This window comes from Tachypleus tridentatus, chromosome 13 (genome assembly GCF_004210375.1).
Source record: "Tachypleus tridentatus isolate NWPU-2018 chromosome 13, ASM421037v1, whole genome shotgun sequence".
Taxonomy (NCBI): Eukaryota; Metazoa; Arthropoda; class Merostomata; order Xiphosura; family Limulidae; genus Tachypleus; species Tachypleus tridentatus.
In genome coordinates, this window is record NC_134837.1 from 78,003,371 (window position 1) to 78,031,370 (window position 28,000).

Genomic DNA, 28,000 nt, shown 5'->3' on the forward strand with positions numbered 1-28,000 from the left:
TAGAATAAATGCAATACAAAAACAATTTACCTATATCACACTTACACGTTTTTGTTGTAGATTTTTACTGAGAATTATACTCATTTTTCTGAGAAGAAAAGCTGCAGTTGTTTTGTATTTCAGCTTAATACCACTGCAATGTGTTAAAAACATTGTTCTACAACTAGATAGAAAACTATATACACTCTGAACTTTTGAAAGAAAAAGAGAAAGAAATGCTAGCATGAAGGAATTCTACACCTAAAGAAATAATCTCTATTATGAACCTATCTGGACTGATGAAGGCTGAAACATTAAGTAAGCTGATCCAATATAAACAAATATGTGTGATATAATGAAGAAAATTTGAGATAAAAATCTATGAAACCTATATAATCTCAAAAATTCTTTATGATTAATTTGTCTATAAAACTGGATGGAGGCATAGTGCCAAAGTCACGTTTTCATTTTTTAATATGAAAAAGTAAGAAGGTATTGAGTGAAAACATCAACCATGACTACATATTTATTTTTCTTTTTAAACAGCCCACATTGTTGCTTACACGTTTATATTTTATTTGTTGTAATAAAATGAACCTTCTTTACAAATATCAAAAAGTATACACAACACATTCACAAGTCAGATCACCAGACTGTAAATTATTCTACTAAATTTACTGTTCTTCACATATCCTTTATTCATATCAAAGTAAAACCTTTGCATAAATTAGATGTGGACATTAAAAAAACTTGTTGACCGTTTGCTTTCATATCATATTTAATACATTCAAAGTTACGTAATAATTTGTTGAAAATCTAATTTCCTAGCAATTAAGCATTATATGCATAATACAAGTTGGATTTAAATTTTAAATATCACACTAAATGTAAATAAGTAACACTAGAGAAATAAAATTTTGTAATTAAGTACAAATATTGAGATTTTTTTAAAATAAAATTTCCATTTTTTATATTCTCAGTAGTCATTTATTAAGTATATCATCCCAGGCCAGTTTTAAAATCTGTACTTGAAATCTAAAATAAACAATTATTTTTATTGAGTGGATTGAAGAAACTAGTATCTTCCCTATATTACACTTAAGTAAATCTTGAATGTTTTTTTTTAGATGTACTTTTTCATTACGGTTGTTCATTTTTTTCAGTAATTCATTTTACTATCAATGTAATGTGTATTTTATTTTAATAGGATGAGGTTTTAATTTACTGCATCTGGAGCTCTGCCATTCCATGAAGAAGAGCAGCATTTTCCTCTTGAAGCTTTCGGTTCTTGTTCTCAGCAGCTGCCAGATCCTGAAATGTGTCAAGAAAAACAATAAAGTGAGTAAAGTAACAAGCAGTAAGACATGCTTGTGTGTGCATCTAAAGTCTGCATGTCTGTTAAAATACTAAGATCTAACTGCACTTGATAATAATGATATTCCAGGTCTTGTGTTCTGTGGTAATGTGAGGATTCACTTTGTCCAGGGGCAATGCTCTTTTCTTTTTTTTAGCATCTCTAATCCTTAAAAAATTTTTGATCAGCCACCCTCTTGTGCATGGACCCCAGGAGAAGTCGCCCAATCCCTCTTTATGCTGCTTATTGTTGATTATGCTTAGTCTTATGGCTATGATTATGTCCTACTGATTAACAGTATACTTGTACTTCTGGAAAGTAGGGTGAGGTTCAACTTCACATCTTGAAAATCTTTCAAAAGCCCTTACAAGGATGTTGGCTTCCAAAATCAGATTTAAGCTGGCCAAAAACATGAAAAGTCACTGAAGCTATATACAGTTACAACAGAAAGTGTTCGTACCCCTGCGTCATGAGTAGCTTTTTCCTCATAACTTAAAAGGTATCACGATTAGGATAATGAAAGTATGGTATATTATAAGTATTATAGTAACACACATCTACATAAATTTTTATGTGAATTGAAAGAAAAATATACTGTTTATAAACAAATAACCAAACATAGAAGGGGCAGAAAGTGTTCACGTGTCTACTTTAATGGTCAGTTGTGTAGCCTTTCAGGTGAATTACTTGGCGCAATCTCTCCTTATAGCCCTCCATGATCATTTGACAGTACTCGACTGGTATTTTCTCCCATTCTTTTTCACAGAAGGCCTCCAACTCTTGCAAGTTTTTCGGATGACGCTGATAAACACTTGTCTTCGACTCATGCCAAATGTTTTCAATTGGGTTGCGATCAGGTGACTGTGATGGCCACTCCAGAACGCTTATATGGTTCCTCTGCAACCAGGATTGCACATATTTCGATGTGTGCTTTGGGTCATTGTCGTGCTGAAAAAGTCCGAGCATCATCCTTGATATAAGTGCCTCATATATCAATGTTCCTCTTCTTTTTTTCATGATTCCGTTGACGTGGTGAAGACTGCCTACCCCAGAATAGCTGAAGAAACCCCATAGCATGATTGAGCCACCTCCGTGTTTAACTGTAGGGGCGGTGTTCTTTGGAAAATTTCGTTCCCTCTTCTTATGGAAAATTTCGTTCCCTCTTCTTATGGAAAATATAGCGAACATCATTGTGGCCAAAAAGCTCAATTTTAGTCTCGTCTGACCAAAGAATACTCTTCAAATAGGTAAAGAATTTATCTACATGCTTTCTTGCATACCTCAATTGTGCTTCTAAATGAACAGGCTTTAATTATGGAGTTCTACGAGGATGGCATGCTTTGAACCCAGAAGAGCATAACATGTTCGAACTGCAGAGGTGCTTACTTCAACCCCAGTTTCCCTTACCAGTTTCTGTATGTTATTACATGTTAAACGAGGGTTCCTACTAACTTCTCTGAGAACCTTCCTCTTGGTTCTCTCTGGAATTTTGGTGGGGCATCCGAAACGAGGAAGGTTAGCAGTTAATCCTGTAAGCTTAAACTTGGCATTTATGCTTTGAACAATAGATTTCGGCACATTAAGTTGTGTAGCAATACCGGAAAGAGACACACAAGACTTGTATTTTACAATAATTCGTTTATTTTAAATCACTGGACAGTTGTTTCCTATTCGCCATGATGACCAAGCAGATAATGACAAAGACAGCACTAAATTGCCAGAAGTATATTTCTGCCAGTCTGTCATTGCTTGGGGAGATTATTACACAATTTTATATGTTGTTTGAGGATGCCAACAGCAGTATCCTTCAACAGTTGTTCAGGTGAGGTGATACTGTGAACATACAGCCCCATCTGTTTGAGATGAAGTAACAAGTAATATTGTAATGCAAATGACCAATCACATGGGTAGCACATGTCATACTGGATAATGTAAGGCTTCTTTGAAACTAAGGGACTATGAATTTGCAGTTTGGTATGAAATTTGAACCAAGGAAAGAAAGAGGATATGGAAGAGTAAACAGCTGAAACAACCCAGTGAAAGAACCAGTCAAAATATTTAAAACATCATACTTGGTGTACATGTTGTGTTTGTGTTTCATTACACAATAAATATTGTTCATTTCTTGTTTTACCTTGTGTTCATTCTCTTTATTTCATTTAATATCAATTCAGCCAGGAAGATTTTTAATATTATTCCATAATCAATATCTTGACTAAATCTAAAAGTAAACCTATCCAGTGTTTTCTAGATTTACACTTCTACCTAAATATACCATGTGGTGTCAAAGTACATTACTTTTCTAAATACTCTGAAGGTTACCCTTCATCCACATCCACATTGTACATCATTTAACAATTTTGTTACATGAATATCTTATCTCTCCTCAAAAGGACTGTGACATTTTATTTCAACCATAAACATCTGTGGTGCATTACAATGTTGAATGGCAAGGAATATGGCATATCAAGGCTACCTGTAGCACCGTAACTAACATATGTAGCAACACACCATGGCAAACCATTCTTATAAAGTGAAATTAGCCTTCTGTAACTGTCCATGGATTGTGTAAGTCAGCAAACAGTTTAATATTTGTAGTAAAATATTTTACTCAATTGAACTATGAATACTAAAAATACATATATTTTTTCCACATTAACTTTTTGACAAGAACTTTACGTCTAAATATTTGCACTGTTCCTTTCTATAATCTTATAAGATTATGTTTCTTAAAATGTTGGTGACCTCTGTGTGCTGAATGCACCCTATTACTGAATATGTATATGAACTTGCACTACTCTGAGGTCTTAAATGTTTCCTTTTAATAGAATGAAATACTTTACATCATGTGGAAGGTGTTGCAGAAAAACTAGTATAAAAGATAATGTAGAAATGTTAACAAATCTTTAAGACTTATTGCTATTTATACAAAACAATTATTTTAATGAATATGTCCACCTAATTCTTTATGATTGGAATCTACAGTTTCCAATTAAGGTGAAAAACTGGACAATATCCAATATGTACATTAAATGGTAAATTATGTTAAGTAACACTTAAAATCTTTATTTAATATTAAGAAAAAATCAAATAATTTTTTCAATCAGAGATCTGAAAATAGCATACCTAAAATATACTTTTCTTACCAAAATACATATTATATTAATAACATTTACTGAATGAGAAAGATAATGATCTAACCCATTCATTCTCCAGTCTTGTACCCATGAGCTCAATACATACAAATAGACAATCATGAAGATTACCAGATGTCCAATGAAAACAGTAATAATGTTAGGCTAGAATGAATGGTAACTTCAAATACCTAAAGTTTAGATACAGAGCATACCTGATTTAGATGTAAAATTTGTTCCTTCAACATAAAAATCTTATCTTCTTTTGTCTTTACATGTTCTTCCAGTATTTGGTTTTGTTCTTGATAATGTCGAAGCAACTGAAAATAAAACCTGTCATAAATATTCATAAAGAATAACTTGCTTAATACTTAATATTGGTATTTTCTATTAATTTCATACTTCACATACTATATACATAAATATGTAAAATTAATATAACGTATTTGACCTTATAGGTAAATCCTGTAAAAACATAAGAGGTCCAGTTATCTCAATGGAGTAGGTACATAAGAACATTACAGTAACATCTTATGGGTTGTGGTTGCAAAAGGATAACAAATCATTAAACTTAAGGTATATTTTGGTACTGAGAAATCAAATTTTTGTTTTCTTACAGCAAAAATAGAATACAGAAAAAGAATGATCTAAAATGTTAAATGATACTGTTTGTAACCTGTTAGACTGTTGGGTGGGTTCACTTATATTATATGATAAAAATAATTTCAAGTTCAGTCCATACAGCAATAAGAAATTATTTCTTCAATAACGTTTTCTGACACTACAGGTTACATTTATTTGAAAGCCTAACTTCACAAACAACAATTCAACAGTAATTTTATGACTAATGGTGCATATACTTAAGTTGAAGAATTTTCTCACCAATTAATCATGCTGATAAATTCTCACTGTTTAACTCACACTGAACTGAATATCTCATTAATTTAGTGCTTCCTCTCTCTTGCATTTACATCACTATTGTTTTCTAATTAAAATACAAAGTTACAGTTATGGTACACAGGTGAGATAACCTCTCATCCATTATTGTGACTTGCTGCCCATCATTGGAGGAGTTCTTTCTATGTAGTATGTTTCTTCAGCAGGTTGGCTTTCTACTGACAAATTCTATCCTGAAGTACCAACTAACCATTCTTTCACTGAATTACTTCCAAAGTTTATTGAGGATGACTTTTGGCTTAGACCATCTGTTATTTTGAATTCTGTAAACTACATCTTGGTTCTTACCTTTAGAGTCCATCCTCCTTTGCAATGGGAGACTTTATAACCATACTCAGTCACCTCAGTGAATTCCAATCTTATCAGCATTAATATCATAGTGACTTTTTATTTTATTTCTAGCTGTTTAAGTCTTTCCAGGGTAAAATCATATGTGACACCAACGGTGTTCCATATTTTCTTTACATATTCTGTACAGGACTCAGTTTTCCTCATATTTTTTATTCTAAGGATCTGACACATTTCCATAAATACAGGTGATACATAGTTCTCTGCATTCTATTTAATTACAGCATATGCTCTTAACTGTTTGGTAAAATAATGCGTCACAACCTTGATGTATTTATTCCCACAGTTACTCTGTGGCAAAGGACCAGAGACATTAAAAGCAACTTGCTCCAGTGGTGCTCCAACATACTTCTGCTGTAGTTGCCTATGTTGTTACTTTCATGGATATTTTTGCTCATAGTACAGTTCACATACCACTGATCCCCATCACCTGACACAATAGAAGTATCCCCTTACTCTCTCCAGTTACTCCTAACAATAGATGACATATTGTTTCATGGAGTTTGTGAAAGTACCAGTTGTACTGATTGTTCTGTCCACTGGTATCTTTTCATTTCCAACTTAAGAAGCTTTCTGGTAGGCATAACTAATCTCACAGTATCAAGCACATCTTTGTCTTTTGGCTGTATGGAATGACTGTTTGCCACAAGGTTTTGTCTGCATGATTCTTCACCCACTTAATAATTGTTTTTAACCTTGTATTTTTTGTCCAAAGATCTTACTGATGAGTGTTGGACCATATTAATTTTCCATTCTTAATGTGGATGTCCCATCTTGGACTATATTGTTATACTTAAGGTTGGTTGACTGTATTATCTTATGGCTTCATCTTTTCAGTTTCTTCATTCTTCATTAATATGTGGTCTTCAGGATAATGCCTCAGTATTTCCATGGTTCCTTCCCAGATGCTGCATAATGTTTCTGGAGCTATTTTGATATTTGGTTTTCTGAATAGCAAAAATTTTTCAGCTACTTCATTGCATGATGTTTGCAGTATAAACTTTTGTCCATATGGATAATGATAGGAATGACTTATGGCCCAAATAATGTTTAGCAGCTCTTTCCAGGTTGTGCAATTCCACGTTTTTGCAACATTCATTGTCATGCTGCATTAGACAAATGTATATTCTTTTCCATGTTGTACTTGTGACTACACCATTCCTACTGTAAAATCACTATAATTTGCATCTAAAATGAGTTGATGTTCAAGAGTTTGGTATGGTAATACAAGATTAGTGGTTATTCATGCTTCAATTTGTTCAATGACTGTTTACAATCAGCAGTAAAAGAATTTTTTTTTTCAAGTAAGCTGTGTATAGGACATTCTATGTCAAAGAATGTTTGATTTTTACAAAATGATTATAGTGAAAACACAATTCCAGAAATCCTATTACTTCATGATAATCTATGATTTTGACCAATTCCAAACATATTGAACCATAGATGGGTCTTAGACACTCTCTTTCTGCTAAGAATAAGTCTCAGAAAACTCACCAGTTGACAGAAAAATTCACACTTTTTATGATTCAGTTAATCTATCATGGGCTTTACTTAGCCAATTATAAGAATTACCACACGTCTTCTCATGAATGATTATGTCATCCAAGTGGATAAGTATGGCATTTCAGTGTAGTTCACAGAAAGTACACTCCACTACTTTTTGTGTAGTTAATGTTATGTAGTGTACAAGGTTTTTCTGGTCACAGACTATAAAGTTGAAGCGAAATTAAAGGTGTCCTTCTCTGTGATTTCATTTACTTTTAAGCAATCCATGCAGAACCTTATGAATCCATCATTCTTCTTCACAAGTACAATAAATGATCCCATGGACCGTTACTTGATTCTGTTACTCCTTAACTGTTCCTTCATAACTTTTATTTACTTAAAAGCCTCAGCTAGTTTTGCAATTTATTTGTTTGGTGAATGTCATGAGATTTACTGGATAAGGTATCTTAATATCCTGTGAGTAATTCATGTAATCTAAGGCATTGATTAGCTGTAGGTTTTCATAGCTCTAGTCATACATCTTTTGTGAGATGGTACACTGTTCTTATATGAGGATTTGACATTAAATTTTCTGCACTTTCTTGAAAGGTGACTATTTATGATATTCTTTGATTAACTCAAATTTTACGGTTCGTTTTATATTTGGCTGTAATGGAAACATACATATTCTTTGGCCTGGAATGGTCAGTGGCTAAAGCTATCTAACTACAATCTACAAATAGCGAGATCAAATCCTCTGACCAAATATGTTAACTGTTTTATCTTTGTGGATGTTATAGTGTGATCGTCAATCCCATTATTTGTTAATAAACAGTAGTCTACGAATTTGCAGTGAGTGATACTGGTGATCTGCCTTCCCTTCAGTCTATCACTTCAAAATTAGGGATGGCAGTTCAACTGTTGGTGTAGTTAATGTTATGTAGTGTACAGGGTTTTTCTGGTCACAGACTACAAAGTTGAAGCTAGCCTAACCTCACATTCGTGTCTTCACATGAAGGAAATTCCTAACATACTTTCTTTTTGATGTCAGTTACCTACACATCATGAGGTATAATATATCTTCCCATAGTAAGAGTAGCCTTCATCTTTCCTCTTGCTGGAACTTTATGTCCACTTGCTGTGTGCTGTACATAAGTTGACTTTCTTTTAGTTACAACTGGAGTCAATTTCTAACATTTCATTACCAAATTGGATTGAACTTTTCTTCTTGTTGAATCAATTATGATCAACATACTGCAAGACTTTCCATTAATAAACCAAAATAATACCCCAATTCTGACACATGTGTAATAGTACAGTTATTTTGTTAGCAAGTTCTTTTAAATTAAGTGATTAAAATGATTCAACGTATGGTCCATGTAACAATCATAAGTTAATTTAGTTACTCGTTTAATGTTTCTAAACACCTGAACACTGCCATATATTTCTGTAGGCCTATCTTAAAAATGACGTTAACTACCGTAAAACAAATCTACTTACTCATATAAACTAAATGCAGTAACTAGTACACTAACTGGTTCATTCTCTACATTGAAATATCTCTTCACACTTCACAAATACCTCTTTTTATAATGTAGATTAAATATGCTAAAACACTTTAATTCACAACCTTAAAATTTTGCTATCTTATAAAACTTCTTCATCTAATGGTATCATTAAGACGCGCAGCTCTATATAAGACACATTGCAAGAATACAAATGTATATACAGTAGTATAGATCTTTACTTTTAAACCTAGTTTTACTTCTTTTTTTTTTTATTTCGTGCAAAGCTACACGAGGGCTATCTGCGCTAGCCTTCCCTACTTCAGCAGTCTAAGACTAGGGGGAAGACAGCAAGTCATCGTCACCCACCGCCTACTCTTGGGCTACTCTTTTACCAACGAATAGTGGGACTGACCGTTACGTTATAACGCCCCCACGGCTGCAAGGGCGAGCATGTTTGGTGCGACGAGAATTCGAATCCGTGACCCTCAGATTACGAGTCGAAAGTCTTAACCCACCTGGCTATGCCGGGCCTATTTAAACCAACTAAAGTATACAACTATAATACAGATTTCACACAATACTTCATGTGATAATTAAACGTAATTACTTTTTCATTTGTTTGTTTTTTTACATAACAAAATAAGTAAAATGTTACGAATTATTCATAAGTCTTCGACACAACAATATTAAATAATATATATATATAATTCTATGGTATTAAAGATTTTTTAAATTAAAAGTGTGTGTGTGTGTCTTCTCACAGCAAAGTCACATCGAGCTATCTGCTGTGTTCACCGAGGGGAACCGCACCCTTTATTTTAGCGTTGTATATCCGTAGACTTACCGCTGTATCAGCGGGCAACTTTTAATTACGGTAAAGTTACAGAAAGTAGAACGTACCGTATCTACATATTTATACTCACTTGAAATAAAAGAAATTTTTGTTTATGAAATATCTTGAGAATGTAGCCATATTGTTTAAGTTTATTACGTGATTTTTATTTGTTTTCTATTCAAAAAACGTGTACTGAAAAACTTAAAAAAAAAAACACTTCCTGACTTCCTCGAAAGAATCGGTGCCTGGTGTTGACTCCGACCATGCTATTTTCTGATAGCCCTTCTCCGACAGTGATAATCCATTTTCTTTATCAAGTTCAAACTTTGGAGAACTGAATGGAAAAAAAAATACATAGAAAGTAATACAAATATGTATTTAATACCACAGTGATTGTTATATAGACTATAAGATGCGAATAACAGTTTAAGTGTAATGAACTCAAACTCATTAGAGTACACGTGAAACATACACGTCGAGTCTAGATTTCATAATAATAAACTCTGCAAAATGTTCAACACACTCAACAATCCAGAATAGTAGTGCATTCGCACATGTATGTGTGTGTATGCCAATATAAATACTCGCCAGAGTCAAATATGAAATATTATTTGCTATATTGTCTAAACAAATTATTTATATAAAAAAGGCATTAGCAAAGAACTATTAATAACACTGCACAACAATATTTTTGAAAAGTTTTGCTTCCTGAAAAGTGTTTGCTGATTGTGACAGGTACCTGGTGGGTTTGCACAAATACAGTTTTGGTTTTGCTTCATCACGTAGGAATTCTGAAAAATAGACAGTTAACTGTTAACAGGCAATAACGTATTAAATTGCGTTTGTTTCTAATACGCTATTAAGTTCAACATAATTAAAAATGTTTTGCTCCTGATTTTCGTTTGTATTCGATGTCCGGTGCATCACGTTGCAGAGTCAACAGTAGTCAGCAAGCATTGAAGGATACCAGTTGCCCTGATATAGTTTTTCCATTGTAGCAATGTTCTGGTAAAACTGAAGATTTCGATGAAACGGTACATAATGGGCGAATTTGGATGTGATTTTCGTGATCAGCAGCTAAAAATCTATAAGGAACGCCTAACAGTGTCAAGAAGCAAAAACTTTGTTGTGCAGTGTAATTTAAAGAAACATTTATATATACATATATATTGTTATCGTGTGGGCCCGTTTTGAGAGCATGAAGCTTATTAACCTCAATATATCAAACCTATCAGATTTTGATGTTGATGTTAAAAGTCGTTCACTTTGCAAAGTTTATGCCAATACATTGTTTTGTCCCATTTAAAACCTTGGTTTGCGTAGGTTTAAAGGTATACGGGTTGTCCCAGAAACAACTGCATATTATTTCCTCAATTTATTTCATGAACTACTTTTCTTATTAATAGTGCATATTCAAATAACAAAGTAATTTAATATTATCAAAGTTTGAATTACAACTTATGTTTAGAAAAAAAAAACATACCATTTCATACCTGTTTCGTTAAATACTGAAAAAAATGTTGTTTAAAATATGAATTTTAGAAATCTGATTCAGTGCTATTTGTTTGTTAAGATACATGGCAGTTTTTCAAGTTTATTTTTGTTGAATTTCTCGCGAAGCTACTCAAGGGCTAAATATCTGTGTTAACACTCCTAATTTAGAAGTGATACACTCAAGGGTAGGCAGCTAGTCAACACTACACACCTCCAACTCTTTGTCTACTCTTTTACCTAGAAAAGTTGAATTAATCATCCATTATAACGCCCTCACGGTTAAAAATATGTTAGTTGGAGCCTGTTTACAAACGTTACTTTATTAGACCTATAAAATATGGTCGGAAAAATTTTTGAATGATATATTAGGAATATTCCGGAATTATTTTTGAAAAGAAGATTGCGGTCTCGCAAAATCTAACTTCAAGAAAAATGGAACTTCTGTAAATGCTTTCAAATTGAATAAAAGAAAGAATAAACGATACTTGGTTGGTTAACATTCGTTTAACAATATAAATTCTCTCAGTTAATACTTACGTTTTACAATGAGTTTCTGTACGAAATGCTGCACGGTCGTTCTTTGGAAATAAAAAAATATATATATACTTTTAATAGTAATATGTTTATATCACATAAAATATATTTAAAACTTTTTTGTTCTCTAACAAATAGTTCCTCCATGTTACAACATAATACGTAGAGTGATAGGCAATCACTCACGTTATACTATGATATTGTAATTTATTCTGCAACAACACTGATTTACGAATATTTTGTTCGATATCAATGTGACTTTTATTTCTTGAACCTGACTCTACCGGATCTCTAGATCTATATCTGATAACAGAGAAGCGTCGCATGTAAGTCAGTATAACATGTCTAATCACCTGCCCCGATTAAGATAAGCAGAAAATACTGTTATACAACGTATCAAGGTTAAATAAATTAAACTGGAAAATTTTAAAGTTTATTAAATTGATAATAACCTACAATTACTTAATGACTGCAAACATTCTGTGGCACACAGTTATAGAGCAATACTATCGATATGCCTGAAACAAATAGTATTTAAGAACCCAAATCAATGAAGATACAAGCATTAACGTCAGTTTGCTATAGAGGTATACAAGAGGATTGTGTTGATTAAATACACATATACTATGTATTATGATTCATCGCTGCGATGTGCACAATTTTTAAAGTAAGTTGCACAAAATATTATAATTAAATAACATACGAATTGTTAATTACTGTGAATAAATAAACTGATAATCATAAGAAAATTATAAATATTATTTACTAATTTGTTTTTTGTAAATTTGAAAAAGACACCTGTTTTCATTATGCTTGATTAAAAATGAAAATATTTGTTCCAAAGTTTCTTTTGCCACTTAATAAGAAACGAGTTGTAAGGCTTAATTTAGACTGTTGGTATTATTTCAAACCCTGAATGGATCAATTAGAGTTTCACTGTAATGCACAATGATTAAACTTACTAATAATCTGATTGTTCATAATAATTTCTGTGACGCTAAAAAAAATAAAAGGACAGAAAAGTTCCTTGACTGTTAGTCAAGGTTTTTTTGGACCTTAGGCATTACTGCAATTGGTAAATAATAATAACAAAATGATTCATTAGTAAAAAAATTCTAGTTAATAATCTAAAGAGTATAAAATATAGAAGAAAAAGTAACAATTTGACCGTCAGTAAAAGTGTGTAAAAATATATCTATCAATTAAATCTCATTTACAATGAAGTCAGAGAATTATTTATCACGTAAATTTAAAACTAACCTTGACGTTCTGACAGCTGATGGCCTTTTCTATTGGACTTTCATTGTAATCTGTGTTCTGTTTGGTCTCTGCAGCCACTAAGAGCCCATCATCATCTTCTTCTCCAGTACTTCCTCCTGTACTCTGTGTAGAATTTTTAATGATGATCACATATCGTTTATGTCATTTTGTCTCTGGATTTCTAGGTCTCATAACATAAAACTTGTTATTTGATGTTGTTTTGTTTTTCTGACAAGCCTGTTTTCTGTTCGATAAAATTCTTTGGATGAGGTCATGTTTGATAATATGTGAGAATTCTTTCTAGCACGATAAAATGTCATGAATCCCGTCCTAGATACACGTAATTTAAATATAAACAGATTCCTTTCCAAATGACAATGCAATTAAATACAATACGTCAACAAGTAATTGTTCTACACATGAAAAAAAAACTCATTTCATCGCGTTCGCTATAGTTTTCAGACACAATTCAATCTATACCTGTATTGAAGCGTGTGTGCATACACATACACGTTGTCTCTTTATGAAAACAGTATAGTTTCAGACCTATTTGGTTTTTCAAAACAATAAAGATATACATATGCGCAGTGAAAGATGTTTCAAAACAGTTGAAGATAGCTTTTTTTTTTAAGTAATACGAATGCTTGCTAATTATCCAGAATGTTCTATGAACTTTGAATAAAATTTTCATTTCACAATGGCTGTTCAGAAGATTTTCGTTGGTTTTATATCAGAATTGTTCATGGATGAAACCCGTTTATTTATTTATTTTCTGAAGAAGTAAAAACAAATTACTGCGTACCAAGCTACTGATTATCAAATATGTCTCAAATGTTGTGAAATCTTGGTAGGTGGTTTTTCTTGGTAGGTTTTGTAATAACATCGTCTTGAAAAAATGATGTTAGGCTTAGCTTCCACATTTAGTTACTTGAGAAAAAAAAAAAGAGTGGTCTTAGAATAATTTGTATCAAGTTTAATCAGTCTCGAACTAATAGGAAAAATAACTTGATTGAAAAGAAATTCTGAAACTTTTTCAGCTGCATGCATTTTAGAACTTATTTAGTATCGAATATTTACTCAATGCTTTATTAAAGATTCTGTTTGTTTTTATCTGAATTGTAATACTGAAGACTAATGTTCTCACTTTAACTTTAAACTGAAACGTTCATAATATGCTACGCATTTCATTCATATAAAAATGTTCGCAAATTAGTACCGTGGCCAGGCGTGACTATCATGCTGGATTGCGGATCGAAGGGTCCGGGATTCGAGACGTGATGTAACTGAATATGGGACTCTCTTTCAACTGTGGGCATGTTATGAAATGAGCAAATAAATCCCATTATTTGGTTTAATGAAGCGAACAAATTTTTGTGACGGTGAATGTTGCGGGCTGGTTTTTACTCTGATCAGTAATTCAAGATTAAGGACGATTATTCTTAAATCTTACGGGTTTGTGACTTTGATGTTTAGTCCATGTGTACATAAGGTGTTATTTAAGTTGAGAATTCCAGTTTCAAAAGTGACTGTTAATTATTATAGTTAAATCACAAACACACGTTTACTGGGTGTACGAGTATTAATTTTTCACATATTTAAATTAATTATTTATCATTTGATGTAAAGAGTTACAGGGTTAAATAGAGAAGTCCATACAAGCTAAACATTTAAAACTAAAAATCGTATTTACTAGTTATAAACGTAATGTAGAGGTAGATAATTGTTGGTGTTTTTCTTTTGTTTTTTGAATTTCGAACCCACGACCCACATATTACAAGTCGAACGCCTTAACCCACCTGGCCATGCCGAACCTAAAGTCTCCGACCATATTACGTTGTCACCTGTTTGTATCGATTTGCATATGTTCGATATTCGTCCTAGCGACAGAAGCGTTTGCCTGCATAATATAAGATTGATAATATACGACAACACAATGTTTTAACTTTTCGATTTGGTTTACATGTTTATGCAACAACACTCCACGTCTGTCAAGCAGCAAAGATAAAGAAATTTATGGCAGAAAGAGTGCAAAATAATAATAGCTACTTGTGTGTATGCATACTTACGAAGTTTTCGTGTTTTTCACTAGATGTTTATTTATTTATCTAGCTATTTACTTATTTCCTTTCAAAAGCAAGTGTTACAGTTATTTTGTCACAAATAATTGTCAACAGAGGCCATAATCATTGTTAAATACGTTACCACTATACAAAACAGATGTGTTGATTTCCATTGTATCACATCCACATACACGATATAAATATATCGAAAATCTCTGTTTCTAATAGAGTTGATTAATTTGAGTATTTAGTCTTGGGAAACGGAAATATTTGTTACATCTCTAAAACGTCTACTAAACATCTTCTTCATATGTTATAAAAACGGTTACGTTACTATGATGCAGTGTATTCTACTCCAAGCAACAGAAATTAACAACCTATACAGTGCTTAGTAATTTAAGTTTTGAGCTCACACTGCCATGTTTATTAAAAAATTCATATGAAATCAGCCCCGCTAAATAAACATGTGCGTTTTAGCTTTCAAGTCTTAACAACAAGATAGTTATTAAACTCGTTAGTCTTTTTTTTTTAATCTATTTTGCCTTCCTTACAAATGTTCTTGACACTTACTACCGATGATTTATCAGAAATGGCCTATAGTTTCACGCGATGGTTAAGCCTTAAGCTGTCAGGATATTAACACTGTATCGTGTTGACTTATCTCATTCGTCAGCAAGTTTCTGTCCGCGACAGCCAGACGACTAACAACACTGATATAATATGTTATATAAATATTTCATAGCTTTGTACAGTTACTTTGGCGACAAAGTGACAAGGTTAAATCAAGAAATATTGTGACAAACACACGTTCATGGTGAAGTTTGGAAAAAACTAAGCATGTTCCCACATTGACTTTCCTTTTTCTCTCCTGTTACTAACAGAGATTAAATTTTATTTCTTTAATGACAAGTGCATTACTTTTGTACATAACTACTTCTATGTCTAATATCCCCTCCCTCCAAAACAAAACAAAAAACTCATACGTCCACCATTTCCTGTTCGTGATGAGGAAGGTGGTCAAACAAACATCGACTAAATTAGGACTAAATTTTTACTGAAATCCACAAGTTTACAAAGAAGATTGAAAGATGAAAATAGGATGTCTAAAATAGTTCAAAGTGAAAATTTCCCCAACAATTTCTTTTTAATTATAGAATATACTCACAAAATTGCTTCTCTTTGTTACAATGCATCTAATTAGAGTGAAGGACTAATATATTTCAAATAACTCGAACATTACTCTTTCAGCACTTAAAAGCAAAGATTTGACAGTTGTAACTGCGAGTGCACCCAAGGGAGAATAGAATTTTTCAAGTGAAAGTATTTAGCATTATTAAACTTAAGCCATTTAGGGAATTTTTACTCGATATGAAAAAAATTTTGCTTATTATTTTCACCACGTATTGTGTTTTATTGTCCCTTTGATGAGCAACATAGAATATTTCTGTCTTTTGAATTCTCTCTGATATTAACTCATGTTTAATTATATTTCACTTTGTTCAGATAATTTTAAATTGTATATTCATATTCATTTAGACAATGAACACTTTCTAGAAGTTTTTGTAACCTTATTTTCACAACAATAACACGCAGTCTCTGTACTTCCATTTTATTGTGCTGAAGTAAAGTTTAGTGTGTCATCTTATTATGCATTTTATTAATGAATTAAAAAGATAATGTTTTATGAAAAATTATTGTTTGTATTTTTTATTTATAGCAAAGCCACATCGAGCTTATCTGCTAGGGCCCGGCATAGCCAGGTGGTTAAAGCGTTCGACTCGTAATCTGAGAGTCGTGGGTTCAAATCCCCGTCGCACCGAACGTGCTCGCCCTTTCAGCTGTGGGGTGTTATAATGTGACGGTCAATCCCACTATTCGTGGGTAAAAGAGTATCCCAAGAGTTGGCGGTGGGTGGTGATGACTAGCTGCCTTCCCTCTAGTCTTACACTGATAAATTAGGGACGGCTAGTGCAGATAGCCCTCGTGTAGCTTTGCGCGAAATTTAAAAAAAAACAACAAACTTATGTACTATGTCCACCAAGGGAAACCGAACTACTGATTTTAGCGTTGTAAATTCGTAGACTACCGTTGTATCATTTATTCGGTCATGTTTTTATGGTTCTTTTAGTAAATAATTTCAGTCAACAAGATAATGTCTAGAACGATCAGGTAACTGTTGAGTCTTGTACAATTATAGGACGTTACCTTCTATGTACATCAACCTTACAGAACAATATTATCTGTGCTTAAAGTGCATAATAGGACGTTATCCCCCATAGTTAAAAACTTTAAAACCGTTATCAAGTTTTGAGTTTTATGCAGGCAAATACCTTTCTGGAATTGCATTTGTTTTACTTTAAAAATAATTTTAATCACTGCTGTTTTACATAGTATATTGTTTCTTTATTATATATCACTATTAATTGAAAATATAGTGTTTTTAACCATGGGAACAATGTCTTATTATGCAAATTAGAACATACGAATATTGTCCTAAAGGGCTATTGTCCATGGTAATAATAGTCCATGTGATGGCTTATGTAGATAATGATCTGTGGGAATAATGGCCAATGAGGGTAATGAATTATGGGAGAATGGCTTGTGAAGATAATGGTCTGAAATGTAATGTCTCTATACCATATTGTATATTTATGTTATTAAATAATAAAATTATTCTATGATGTATTTACAGCTATACTAATACAGTTGAAGTAGCTTTTCACAGAATACATTTAAAGCCATCTAAAAATACTTGTAAAAGTAAATGATACAAAGTGACGAAGAAATCGTGTTCATGAAAAAAGAACAACGTATCATTAGACTACAGATTACTGTAAACATTGCTACCAAGGTGGATTTAAGCCTAAATGCCTGTTCAGCTAAAAAAAAAAAAAAAAAAAAGGAGGCCCGGCGGACTATGTTCATACCAATATTACACATCAAGCGAAAGTAACTAGGGACTTGGCCTAAAGAGGAGCTCGGTCAGCTTTAACTGACCATTAAGTCCGCCTCTGATTGCTTCTGAAGATAGGGCCTGGGCTCGAAGAAAGTTGTCATGAGGTTTAGTAGTTTTTGTTATTTTATCTTAGTCTTTAGGCTCGATCATAATAGGCCCGGTGGAACTTTCAGCTGCAGGCCGACTGGCCCCTAATCCACCTCTGATGAAGGAATAAACAAATGGTTCTACTCTCTGCTAAGACACGGTATGGCCAGGTGGTTGATGCATTCGACTCGTAATCTGAGGGTCGCGGGTTCGAATCCACGTCGCTCTAAACATGCTTGCCTTTTCAGCCGTGGGGGCGTTATAATGTTACGGTCAATCCCACTATTCGTTGGTAAAAGGGTAGCCCAAGAGTTAGCGGTGGGTATTGATTAGCTGCCTTCTATCTAGTCTTACACTGCTAAATTAGGGATGGCTAGCGCAGATAGTAGGTTTTTCGTCATCAAAGATATTCATCTTAATTGGAGATAACATGTATTTTATAACATAGTTCAGAGTAAGACGACCTCTCCACAATAATGCCCGCGCTCTTTTGCATCGTTGTCCTAGATAATGCACAGTTTCTTCATAGTGCAAAACTTTTTATATTCCTGTCGGAAACATTTAAATAATTAAGTTACTAATTGGAGTATTTACTTTAAAATGTTGATTTTATGAGTTAGATGGGGACCATTTTACTTCATTTTGTGGGTTTATTTTACAAATCTTACAGGTAAAACGGCCCCCAAACACTAAAAAGTACATTTTTTCGATATTTAAAAAGGTATATGTCTAATATTTATCATGATATTCATCTCAAAGATCTCATAACGACTGGTATGGGTACGAACACTTATCAGTAAAAGTGTTAATACCCATACCAGTCATTCTGAGATACATTTTTATTTCAAGTGGGTTTTTCGTCATCAAGGATATTTATCTTAATTGGAGAAAAATACGTTCAAAGTTAAGGTTGCCGTCTTACCACACCTTGTCCTATAAGTATTCGTACTATTTCCAATATTAGTAATGTCGGTCCAGTCATGGCTTCTAGCACTGAAATACTCTAAGAATAGTATGTAGGAATTACAGTTTTGGCGTGTCGAATTTACTCTATGTGAAAAATTACAGCAAGATCCTATGTTTCATATAGAGCTTTATGCAAGATTATACAGAGAGTACGCATAACTGCACTGTCGATGACAGAAGTGGTCGAGAGATAAAACCTAAATTCTCCAAAAAGTGATCGTAATTATCTCAGTTTGTTTGTTGTTTGGAATTTCGCACAAAGCTACTCGAGGGCTATCTGTGCTAGCCGTCCCTAATTTAGCAGTGTAAGACTAGAGGGAAGGCAGCTAGTCATCACCACCCACCGCCAACTCTTGGGCTACTCTTTTACCAACGAATAGTGGGATTGACCGTCACATTATACACCCCCACGGCTGGGAGGGCGAGCATGTTTAGCGCGACGCGGGCGCGAACCCGCGACCCTCGGACTACGAGTCGCACGCCTTACGCGCTCGGCCATGCCAGGCCAATTATCTCAGAGTATGTTCACTACGAAATAGATGACGGTCAAGTATGGAACTTGTAAACGACCTCGTTGTAAATTCAGGGGTAGATGTTACCTCAGGTACAGTAAGATACACACTAGCACCAAGTACTTCCAGTGGATGCGCAGTTACTCAAATGTGAGAAGTAACCAAACCAAAAGGCTTAAATGGTCATCGGACCACAACATTGGAATGAGGCAAGACCGAAGAAATGTAGTTTTTGTACAGATTAATCCAGTTACAAAACTATCAACGACAGTTCGTTCAACTGCAAAAAAAAAGAGACATTTCGTAGATACAGTAAAGCGTGGTGAGGGATAAGTTTGAGGTTGCATATCAGGCAACGGTGTCGGTGATGTATACAAAGCTGACGGTACCCTGACTGCTGGAAAGTAAATGCGAATTCTGATCAACCGTGTTCATCCCTTCGGAACACTCGCAACCATGACTTGGTCTGTATAAAGTCTGAATATAAACATCCTTCAGACTGTATGTGCTGATATAAAAACTGAAGACCTGACCGAACAAAAAAGAGTGCTAAAGGATATGGAAGCTTGAAACAAAATTCCACAACTTAACATTACACTTACGAACCAGTGGCGTAGCTATGGAGGGGGGGGTACATCTGTCCCCGTACGCAGCATCGGAGGGACGCCAAAATTTTGTCACGAGGGGGCGCGAAAACTGACTTTGTCCCCGGGCGCTGTAAACCCTAGCTACGCCACTGTTACGAACCATACAGTAGGATGAAAATATGTGATGTTTTGTGTCAAACAAAGGGTTCATAAACAAAATACTAACGCATTTTTATGTGATAAAATTTTGTACACTTAATAAACTCAGTGTTTAATTCATCAACGCTCGCTGTCTGTAACGCCTGTATGTATATCACCTATGTGTTTCTATAGCCATTTCAATCACTTTATACCTACATTTCTGACCCTAGTGCGTGGGACAGTTTTTGCTTGAGCATTACTTCAGCGAACTCTGGCAGACCGGATGATTACATTGGTATCGTAATATCTGTATTGTATATTCATCTTGGAATCAAATCTTCACCCCTTTGTTTAAATCCATCTTCTTGTGTTTGTGACATTAAAATGAGAAATTCACCTTTTTCACTCAACACTAGTCTGCTTATCATTAGCGATTTTTTCAAGAATAACATAACAAATAAGAAAAGTAAAATATATTAGTGAATCAAATGATATATTTATCTGTTAAATAGAAAATAGTTCAGTGTATTGAACAAAACGTACTGTGGTTCATAATAGCCCAAAAACAAAACTGAACGTGCTATTTGTTCCATGACGTTATGTTTTCGTTTTGATTTGATAAATATGCACACGACGCTACTATATTAATCAATATAGTGTTAGTGGTGTTCATAAAGATATTTTACTTTCTAAAGCTCGACCAAAAGAACCACTGTACCCTAACTTAGAAAGATAATTAACATAAAGGAGAAGATCTGTTGCGTCACCACTTTTCACGTTTAGAGGGCGTTTGACATCGAAGTAGAGGGAGCATGTGAATAAATACATGCCTTCGGAAAATTGGCACAGGAGAGGGAGCTGTGAAATCCTGACTGTATATATTACAGTAAATAAGTAATCTCGTTCCGGAATTGATTTTAAAAAATTATTCAATAAAAATATGGACAATGAAACAGCACTATATTATAAATGTTTGTTTTACAATAACTCCATGGACAAAATATATATACATTTGTGCAAACTACTACTGGCTTGCGAAGTTAACAGGAGAAAACAAATTTAGAACGGTCAAACTAACGATCTGTGTTTATTCGTTCAGTAACGGTGGGGCCTCAAATTGAAGTTTTTGTCTTCCATTCATTGTGAAAAACTGATTTAAAAAAAGGTGGCGGGGATTAAATCACATTTTATGTGTAAAATACATAAAGAAAGGAAACCCAAATAAATGTGTTCATAAATAGTATGGACGAATGTAAAAAGAAACGATAAAGCCCAAAGGCCCGACATGTCCAGGTGGTTAAGGCACTTGACTCCTAATCTGAGGGTCGCGGGTTCGAATCCCCGTTGCCCCAAAGATGCTCGCCCTTTCAGCCGTGGGGGCTTTATAATGTGACGGTCAATCCCACTATTCGTTGGTAAAAGAGTAGCCCAAGAGTTGGCGGTGGGTGGTGATGACTAGCTGCCTTCCCTCTTGTCTTACACTGCTAAATTAGGTACGGCTAGCGCAGATAGCCCTCGAGTAGCTTTGCGCAAAATTCGAAACAAGCAAACAAACCATTGACCAAATCGGAAGTTAATACTTGTTTTTTGGATTCCGCTCGAGGTCAAGCGAGGGGAATTTGCGCCAGTCAGCCTGATTTAGAAGAAAGACACCAGAGGGAAGGCTTCTAATCAACGCCATCTACCATCAGTTCTTTGGCTGTTTTTGTTAGACTGAATAGTGGAATTTGACCGTCGCTCTTATAACGTACCAACACCTTGCAGTGTAGACGCGAACCACAAAACCTAAGCTTCACAGTCTGGCGCCTGACCACTAAGGTTGATAATCTTTTTATGGTTGTATCAGTACTTAAACGTATAAGGAATCTTAACTTTACGAGTAATGAAGCAGTCAGTTTGAAGTGTATGTATAATATTGAATGCTATTTTCTACTACTTTTTTATATTCTGTGGTTTTCTCTAGAGTTACACGAACGAGTTTTAACATTTTTCAAATAATTCATAACGTAAATCAAAATGAATTAAAAAGAAGATATATGTTAGTGGCTTCTTTTTTAACATTTTTGTTGCTTTCTCTAAAATTGGAAAACATCAACAGCTCACTGGTGATAAAAGTTTTCATTGCACCTTTATGGTTTGTTACAAAACGGAACTAAATGCCACCTGCAAACTAGTTATAATACATTTAAAGAAATGTGCAAGTTCATTTCAACTTTGCGACACACAGACGTGTTCGTATGAACATAACTATGTATAAGTTTATATGCCAAGTAAAAAGAGTAGCAGCAACCAGTAATATTGCCCATGTAGGCCCCGCAATTGGAGGAGAAAAGAGCTGGAATCAGCCAGAATCATAATTAAACACAGAGAACCCGGTTACTCTTGTAGTTACGTTACTGGCAGTAACTGCATTACTTCAATGTATTGAACTTGGTACTTCAAGTTTCGCGTAATCTGTACACTAACACGTATATCTGTAAAATAGTCTACAAAGGTGGACAGACTAAGTACATACGAACCTTGTTTTACGAGATAAAAAATTGACTTCGTAACTTTATATATCCTACAATAAATACACTTCCTCTGTGGCTTTTTGACTCATATTCAACAGTGATTCTCTCCCAGGATTTAAACTCCAACTTTTCAATAACTTGCCCAAAATGTTTACTTGTTTACTTCATTATAGAATGTAAGGTGTTTTGTAGTTAAACAATTTACAGCCGCGCCATATTGGCTCATAGAAAGGCTCTGATTTGTTTTTTTCAAGTGCAAATGTTTGGCTCGTAGCGCCATTTATTGGCCAATTTGAGTTCTAATTACAACCGCAAACATTGGGTATTTCCTCTCGTTTACAGTTATAACAGTCGCCATGCCTCTCATCTTAGTGAACTAACTATACAGAGTAACATAAAAGTAACTTAAACATGAGACATTTACTTAATGTCATAAATCTATATGCCATAAAATAAAACCAACGTCTTCATTAAATGGCTTCAACTGAATCTTTAGTTAGGTTCTGTTGCTGTTAACGGTTGATTCGGCCATAATTCCAATAATATACAAAGAGGTTCGGCCAGTTTACCAAACCTAAGCTAATCCAATACGTCTGCACACTAAATGAGCAATATAGAATATTAACTTTATCCAATTTACTTATAATTCGAAAAATTAGTTTAAACTTTAAAACAAGTGAAGACAAATTTATTAGGTAATCTGGGGGATTATAGTTTGGTTAAATATCCATTTTTAGGATGTTAATAAGAAACGATAAATGTTTTGAAGAACACTTAAATTTTATTTAAAACTAAATTTTTCATGAAAAATGCAATCTTTTTAGTCTAATTTAACATGTCTTGTAAAAATACTCTCCAGTAATAATTGTAGGAAAACAGTTGTTTTATACACTGTACTGTTATGTAATTTAACACATGTCCTTTATTCTTAAATGGAACTGTTCCTTAAAAAAAAGTGCTAATGTTACGAAAGAGAAGAAAGCTGTAAGTTCCATGAGAAGGAAAAAAATGGATACAAAAGCAGACGGCAGTGTGGCCCCAAACTAATGATTATTTCATTAATGCTCATGAAGGTTTTATATGCCATGTACATATATGTATGTATAGCCAAATACAATATTATACTATCCAGTGTGTATCAGACTATTGAAACAAGTAACAATAAACAACCATTTCTTCTTTACTGTTCACGATAGCCCCCGCTAGTAGACGGTAAGTCTACGGGTTTACAACGCTAAAATCAGGGGTTCGATTCTCCTCGGTGGGCTCAGCAGATAGCCCGACGTGGCTTTGCTATAAGAAAACACACACTGTTCACAATAACTTTTTCACTTTCTGTGTCTAACGAATAAAGGGACCAATCCTAATGTTTGAACACACAATGAAATTCTTTTAAAAACTGGAATTTGTATGTAAGTTTTGTTGTGCGTGAGTAAATTTCATGGAAACAAAAATAGCTTATGAATCAAAAATAGGTATGTTTCAATGAGATCAACTGGTTGGTCGTTGTTAAGAAAAAACACATACAATGAATTGTTATCTGTGCTGTATCTAGCCAGGTGGGTTAAGGCGTTCTACTCGTAATCCGAAGGTCGCGGGTTCGAATCCCAATCGCACCAAACATGCTCGCCCTTTCAGCCGTGGGGGGCGTTATTATGTAACAGTCAATCCTACTATTCGTTGATAAAAGAGTGACCCAAGAGTTGGCGGTGGGTGGTGATGACTAGATGCCTTCCCTCTAGTCTTACACTGCTAAAATAGGGACGGCTAGCGCAGATAACCTTCGTGTAGCTTTGCACGAAATTCAAAACAAACCAAACCACGAGTATGGAAACCAGTTTCTTACATCGTAACCCTGTAGGCTTACCGCTGAACCACTGGGGAAAGAAATTCACTACAGAAATTTTAATTTCTTATTATGCAAAGGAAAGCCCTGTAACTTCCACTACAATAATTAAAAACCCGTTTACTGCATTAGAAACCGTTTTGTTGTTGTTGTTTTGAAGTAAGTACAAAGCTACATAATAGGCTATCTGTGCTCTGCCCACCACGGGTATAGAAACCCGGTTTTGAGCGTTGTAAATCCGCAGACATACCGCTGAGCCACTGGGGGGGGGGAGCAAACCGTTTTACTGAAAATACTGCGAACAACAAAGCTACACTAAAAGTAACACTACATCAAAAATCCTCTTTAACCGAAATTAATAGTTCAAATTTTCCAGTGAAACTCAAGCTTTCATTAGGTTTAGAGAGCATAGTTTACACACTTATTTACATGTTGCATGAGATTATGTTTACATATTAATTTTACAAAGTAGTGAATGGTGTAAATAGTGTATGTTTATAACAAAAATACCGTCATTTATAACACGTCTGGGTTTTATAAAGTAGGTAGAAAACTGGCAACTTTAAATGTACGAGAAAGTTTGTTCTGATCATGCTTTACTGTTTCAAACTTCACTGAGTCTAAGAGAAAGTCTGTTCTGATCATGCTTTACTGTTTCAAACTTCACTGAGTCCAAGAGAAAGTCTGTTCTGATCATGCTTTACTGTTTCAAACTTCACTGAGTCCAAGATAAAGTTTGTTCTGATCATGCTTTACTGTTTCAAACTTCACTGAGTCCAAGAGAAAGTTTGTTCTGATCATGCTTTACTGTTTCAAATTTCACTGAGTCCAAGAGAAAGTCTGTTCTGATCATGCTTTACTGTTTCAAACTTCACTGAGTCCAAGATAAAGTTTGTTCTGATCATGCTTTACTGTTTCAAACTTCACTGAGTCCAAGAGAAAGTCTGTTCTGATTATGCTTTACTGTTTCAAACTTCACTGAGCCCAAGAGAAAGTTTGTTCTGATCATGCTTTACTGTTTCAAACTTCACTGAGTCCAAGAGAAAGTCTGTTCTGATCATGCTTTACTGTTTCAAACTTCACTGAGTCCAAGAGAAAGTCTGTTCTGATCATGCTTTACTGTTTCAAACTTCACTGAGCCCAAGAGAAAGTCTGTTCAAATCACTCTTGAGTGTTTAAGCTTCAGATAATGTACGAAAAAGTCTGTTTCAATCACATTTCATTATTTCAAATTTTATTGAAACTTCAACCAAAAACTTTAATATACAAATATGTATTTATTGTTTCTCGTGTGACGTAGTTCAATGTATGCATTTAGGTATCTTATGAAAGTTACTGTAGATATAAAAATTATTTTTATACAAAATACAATAAATTAAGTTTTTATCCTGTGTTTATTCCATATTTCAAGCTAGCTTTCTCTCTATTTCGCAACTACACTCGATAAAGAAATTTAAAAAAAGAGAAAAAATATTGAGTGTATAACAGGATTACGTTTACTGACACTTCGACAATACTGTTGACACGATGCGCTTGTAACATTGGTTTCCTGGGGAATTGAGAATAAAAGTCCTGAAGGCAGCTTGAGGACATACAAATATGTCAAAACTAGGTTCTCTGATTTCAAGTTTTTTGATAGTCTGTTCCATTTACTACGGGTTTTTCACAAGATTTTTAACTGCTATACACGTTACTGTGTTGTGCTGGTATTAACATGAGTTATTTGGGTGCTTTTTGTTTGTTTGTTTTTGTTCTTCAGTTTTGTTTATTCTCATAGGCGGCAGCCCGCATTTTCTTACAGTTATGCACTCACAGTGGCGTGGTCCCGCGGGGTCGCGAGGAGGCGCCAAATCTTCATTTTTATACGCAGGGGGAGAGTTGCTCCCATACTAAACATGTAAGTTACGGTATTTTCTGTGTTGCCTTGTTATATACTCAAACGTGGATTTTTAATTAATTAATAAAAACAATACACATTTCGTGTAAAATAATTTAGTAAAGTAATTATTATCGTGAATGACTTGACGAATGAAACAAGTGATTCCTTATATTTTTTACGAAAAACAAAACAATAACGAAACCGAGCAGTCAACAAAGAACATTAAATCTTACCATAATACATATTATGAGTACAGTAGTAAAATCTTGCTTCTGTACAAGACACACATTGATAGTGTCTCTCTTTCTTAGTTTTTGTGGTGTTACAATAAACTGATAATTTTATATACATGAGTGTAACCGTAGGAGACGACTGAGAGAGGGTGGGTAGAGCCCAAGCCCTTCCATCCTTGTAAGTGTAGAACAGTAATACATATATTTTTTTTAATTTCTAACATACATTACAGCAACCGTACAATTTATCTAGTCGAAAAACGATATGTACTACAGTAAACAGTGGCTCTTGAACTTTTGTAAAAGGTTCATCCCCCAATGTAAGTTGAAATATCATTTGCCCTCCCTGACTGTAACACATACATATATATTGAAACCTCAATTACTCACCTCTAGACACACTACTCCAGTACTCCGTCGCTTTTCTCGAAGTTTCCGTTTTTCTCGTTGGGCTTTACCTTTATTTACATAATTTGGTTTTGGAGTTTTTTTGTCTTTCACTTTGGGCGTTGTCGGGTTTTGTGAAGGTACATTCGATGGGTCAGTTGTGGACAGTAAGCAGTCTGAATCTACAACATTGGTTACGAAGTGTCCACCGCTCATAAGCTCGTGACCAGGTCCAGTTGTGTCCAGCCCGTTACCTTTCGTGTCGCTAGCTGTCTCGTCCGTGACCATTGTTTCACAGTTCACACACAGTGACATAGAGTTTGTTCGAGCAGGACAAATGAATGATGACTGACAGTTTTCTACACTGCTATGCTCGTCAAGGGTCAAACTTTCTGACCTCGATACCATGATCTTCGCAGCGCTTTTGTTTATGGTAAATGGTTAACTGTGCCTAGTTGTTGCTATTCAACACACGAAACCCGCGTGTCAGGCAAGTTGTAACACCTCCACGAGAAAAACTCACGCACTTGCATGTGGCTCGCTTCAACCTTCAACTTACTACCTTATTGGGTAATGACACGATCAGCTCGATTATTTATATATTGACTTAAAACATTTTGGAACTGGTCTTTTATTAATTAATGCCTAAGAAAGTTGGGTAGCGTTGTGAGAACTGTAAGTTATGTCAAGACAAGTTCCTTCCAGAGGGAAAAAAAAACTATAAACACACACACATATATATATATATGGAAACCAAATCTTCTCTGTACGTGCGTTGATTACATAGAGGTTAGACACCAGCTTACCAAGGCTGTTAACTTTCCGGTTCTGTGCAAGCAAATAATATAATAGAGTTTTGTATCACAAAAAAATATGAGATTAAACATAGTTTGTCAACTGTTTGGACAACGTACTGACTGTTTTCCCAAGTCTTCTCGACTCTTC

At 34.3% G+C, this 28,000-nt stretch overlaps 1 protein-coding gene across 1 annotated transcript; it reads right to left on the reverse strand.

Moving 5' to 3' along the window:
- Window positions 1-498: 498 nt before the first annotated feature.
- LOC143237298 (PRKC apoptosis WT1 regulator protein-like) lies at window positions 499-27,996 on the reverse strand. The gene is made up of 6 exons (XM_076476383.1): window positions 27,059-27,996; window positions 12,889-13,011; window positions 11,632-11,672; window positions 9,826-9,934; window positions 4,683-4,787; window positions 499-1,290 (listed from the first exon to the last, which is right to left on the reverse strand). The coding sequence occupies exons 1-6, from the start codon at window positions 27,461-27,463 to the stop codon at window positions 1,201-1,203; spliced, it is 873 nt and encodes a 290-aa protein (XP_076332498.1). The 5' UTR covers window positions 27,464-27,996; the 3' UTR covers window positions 499-1,200.
- Window positions 27,997-28,000: the final 4 nt, after the last annotated feature.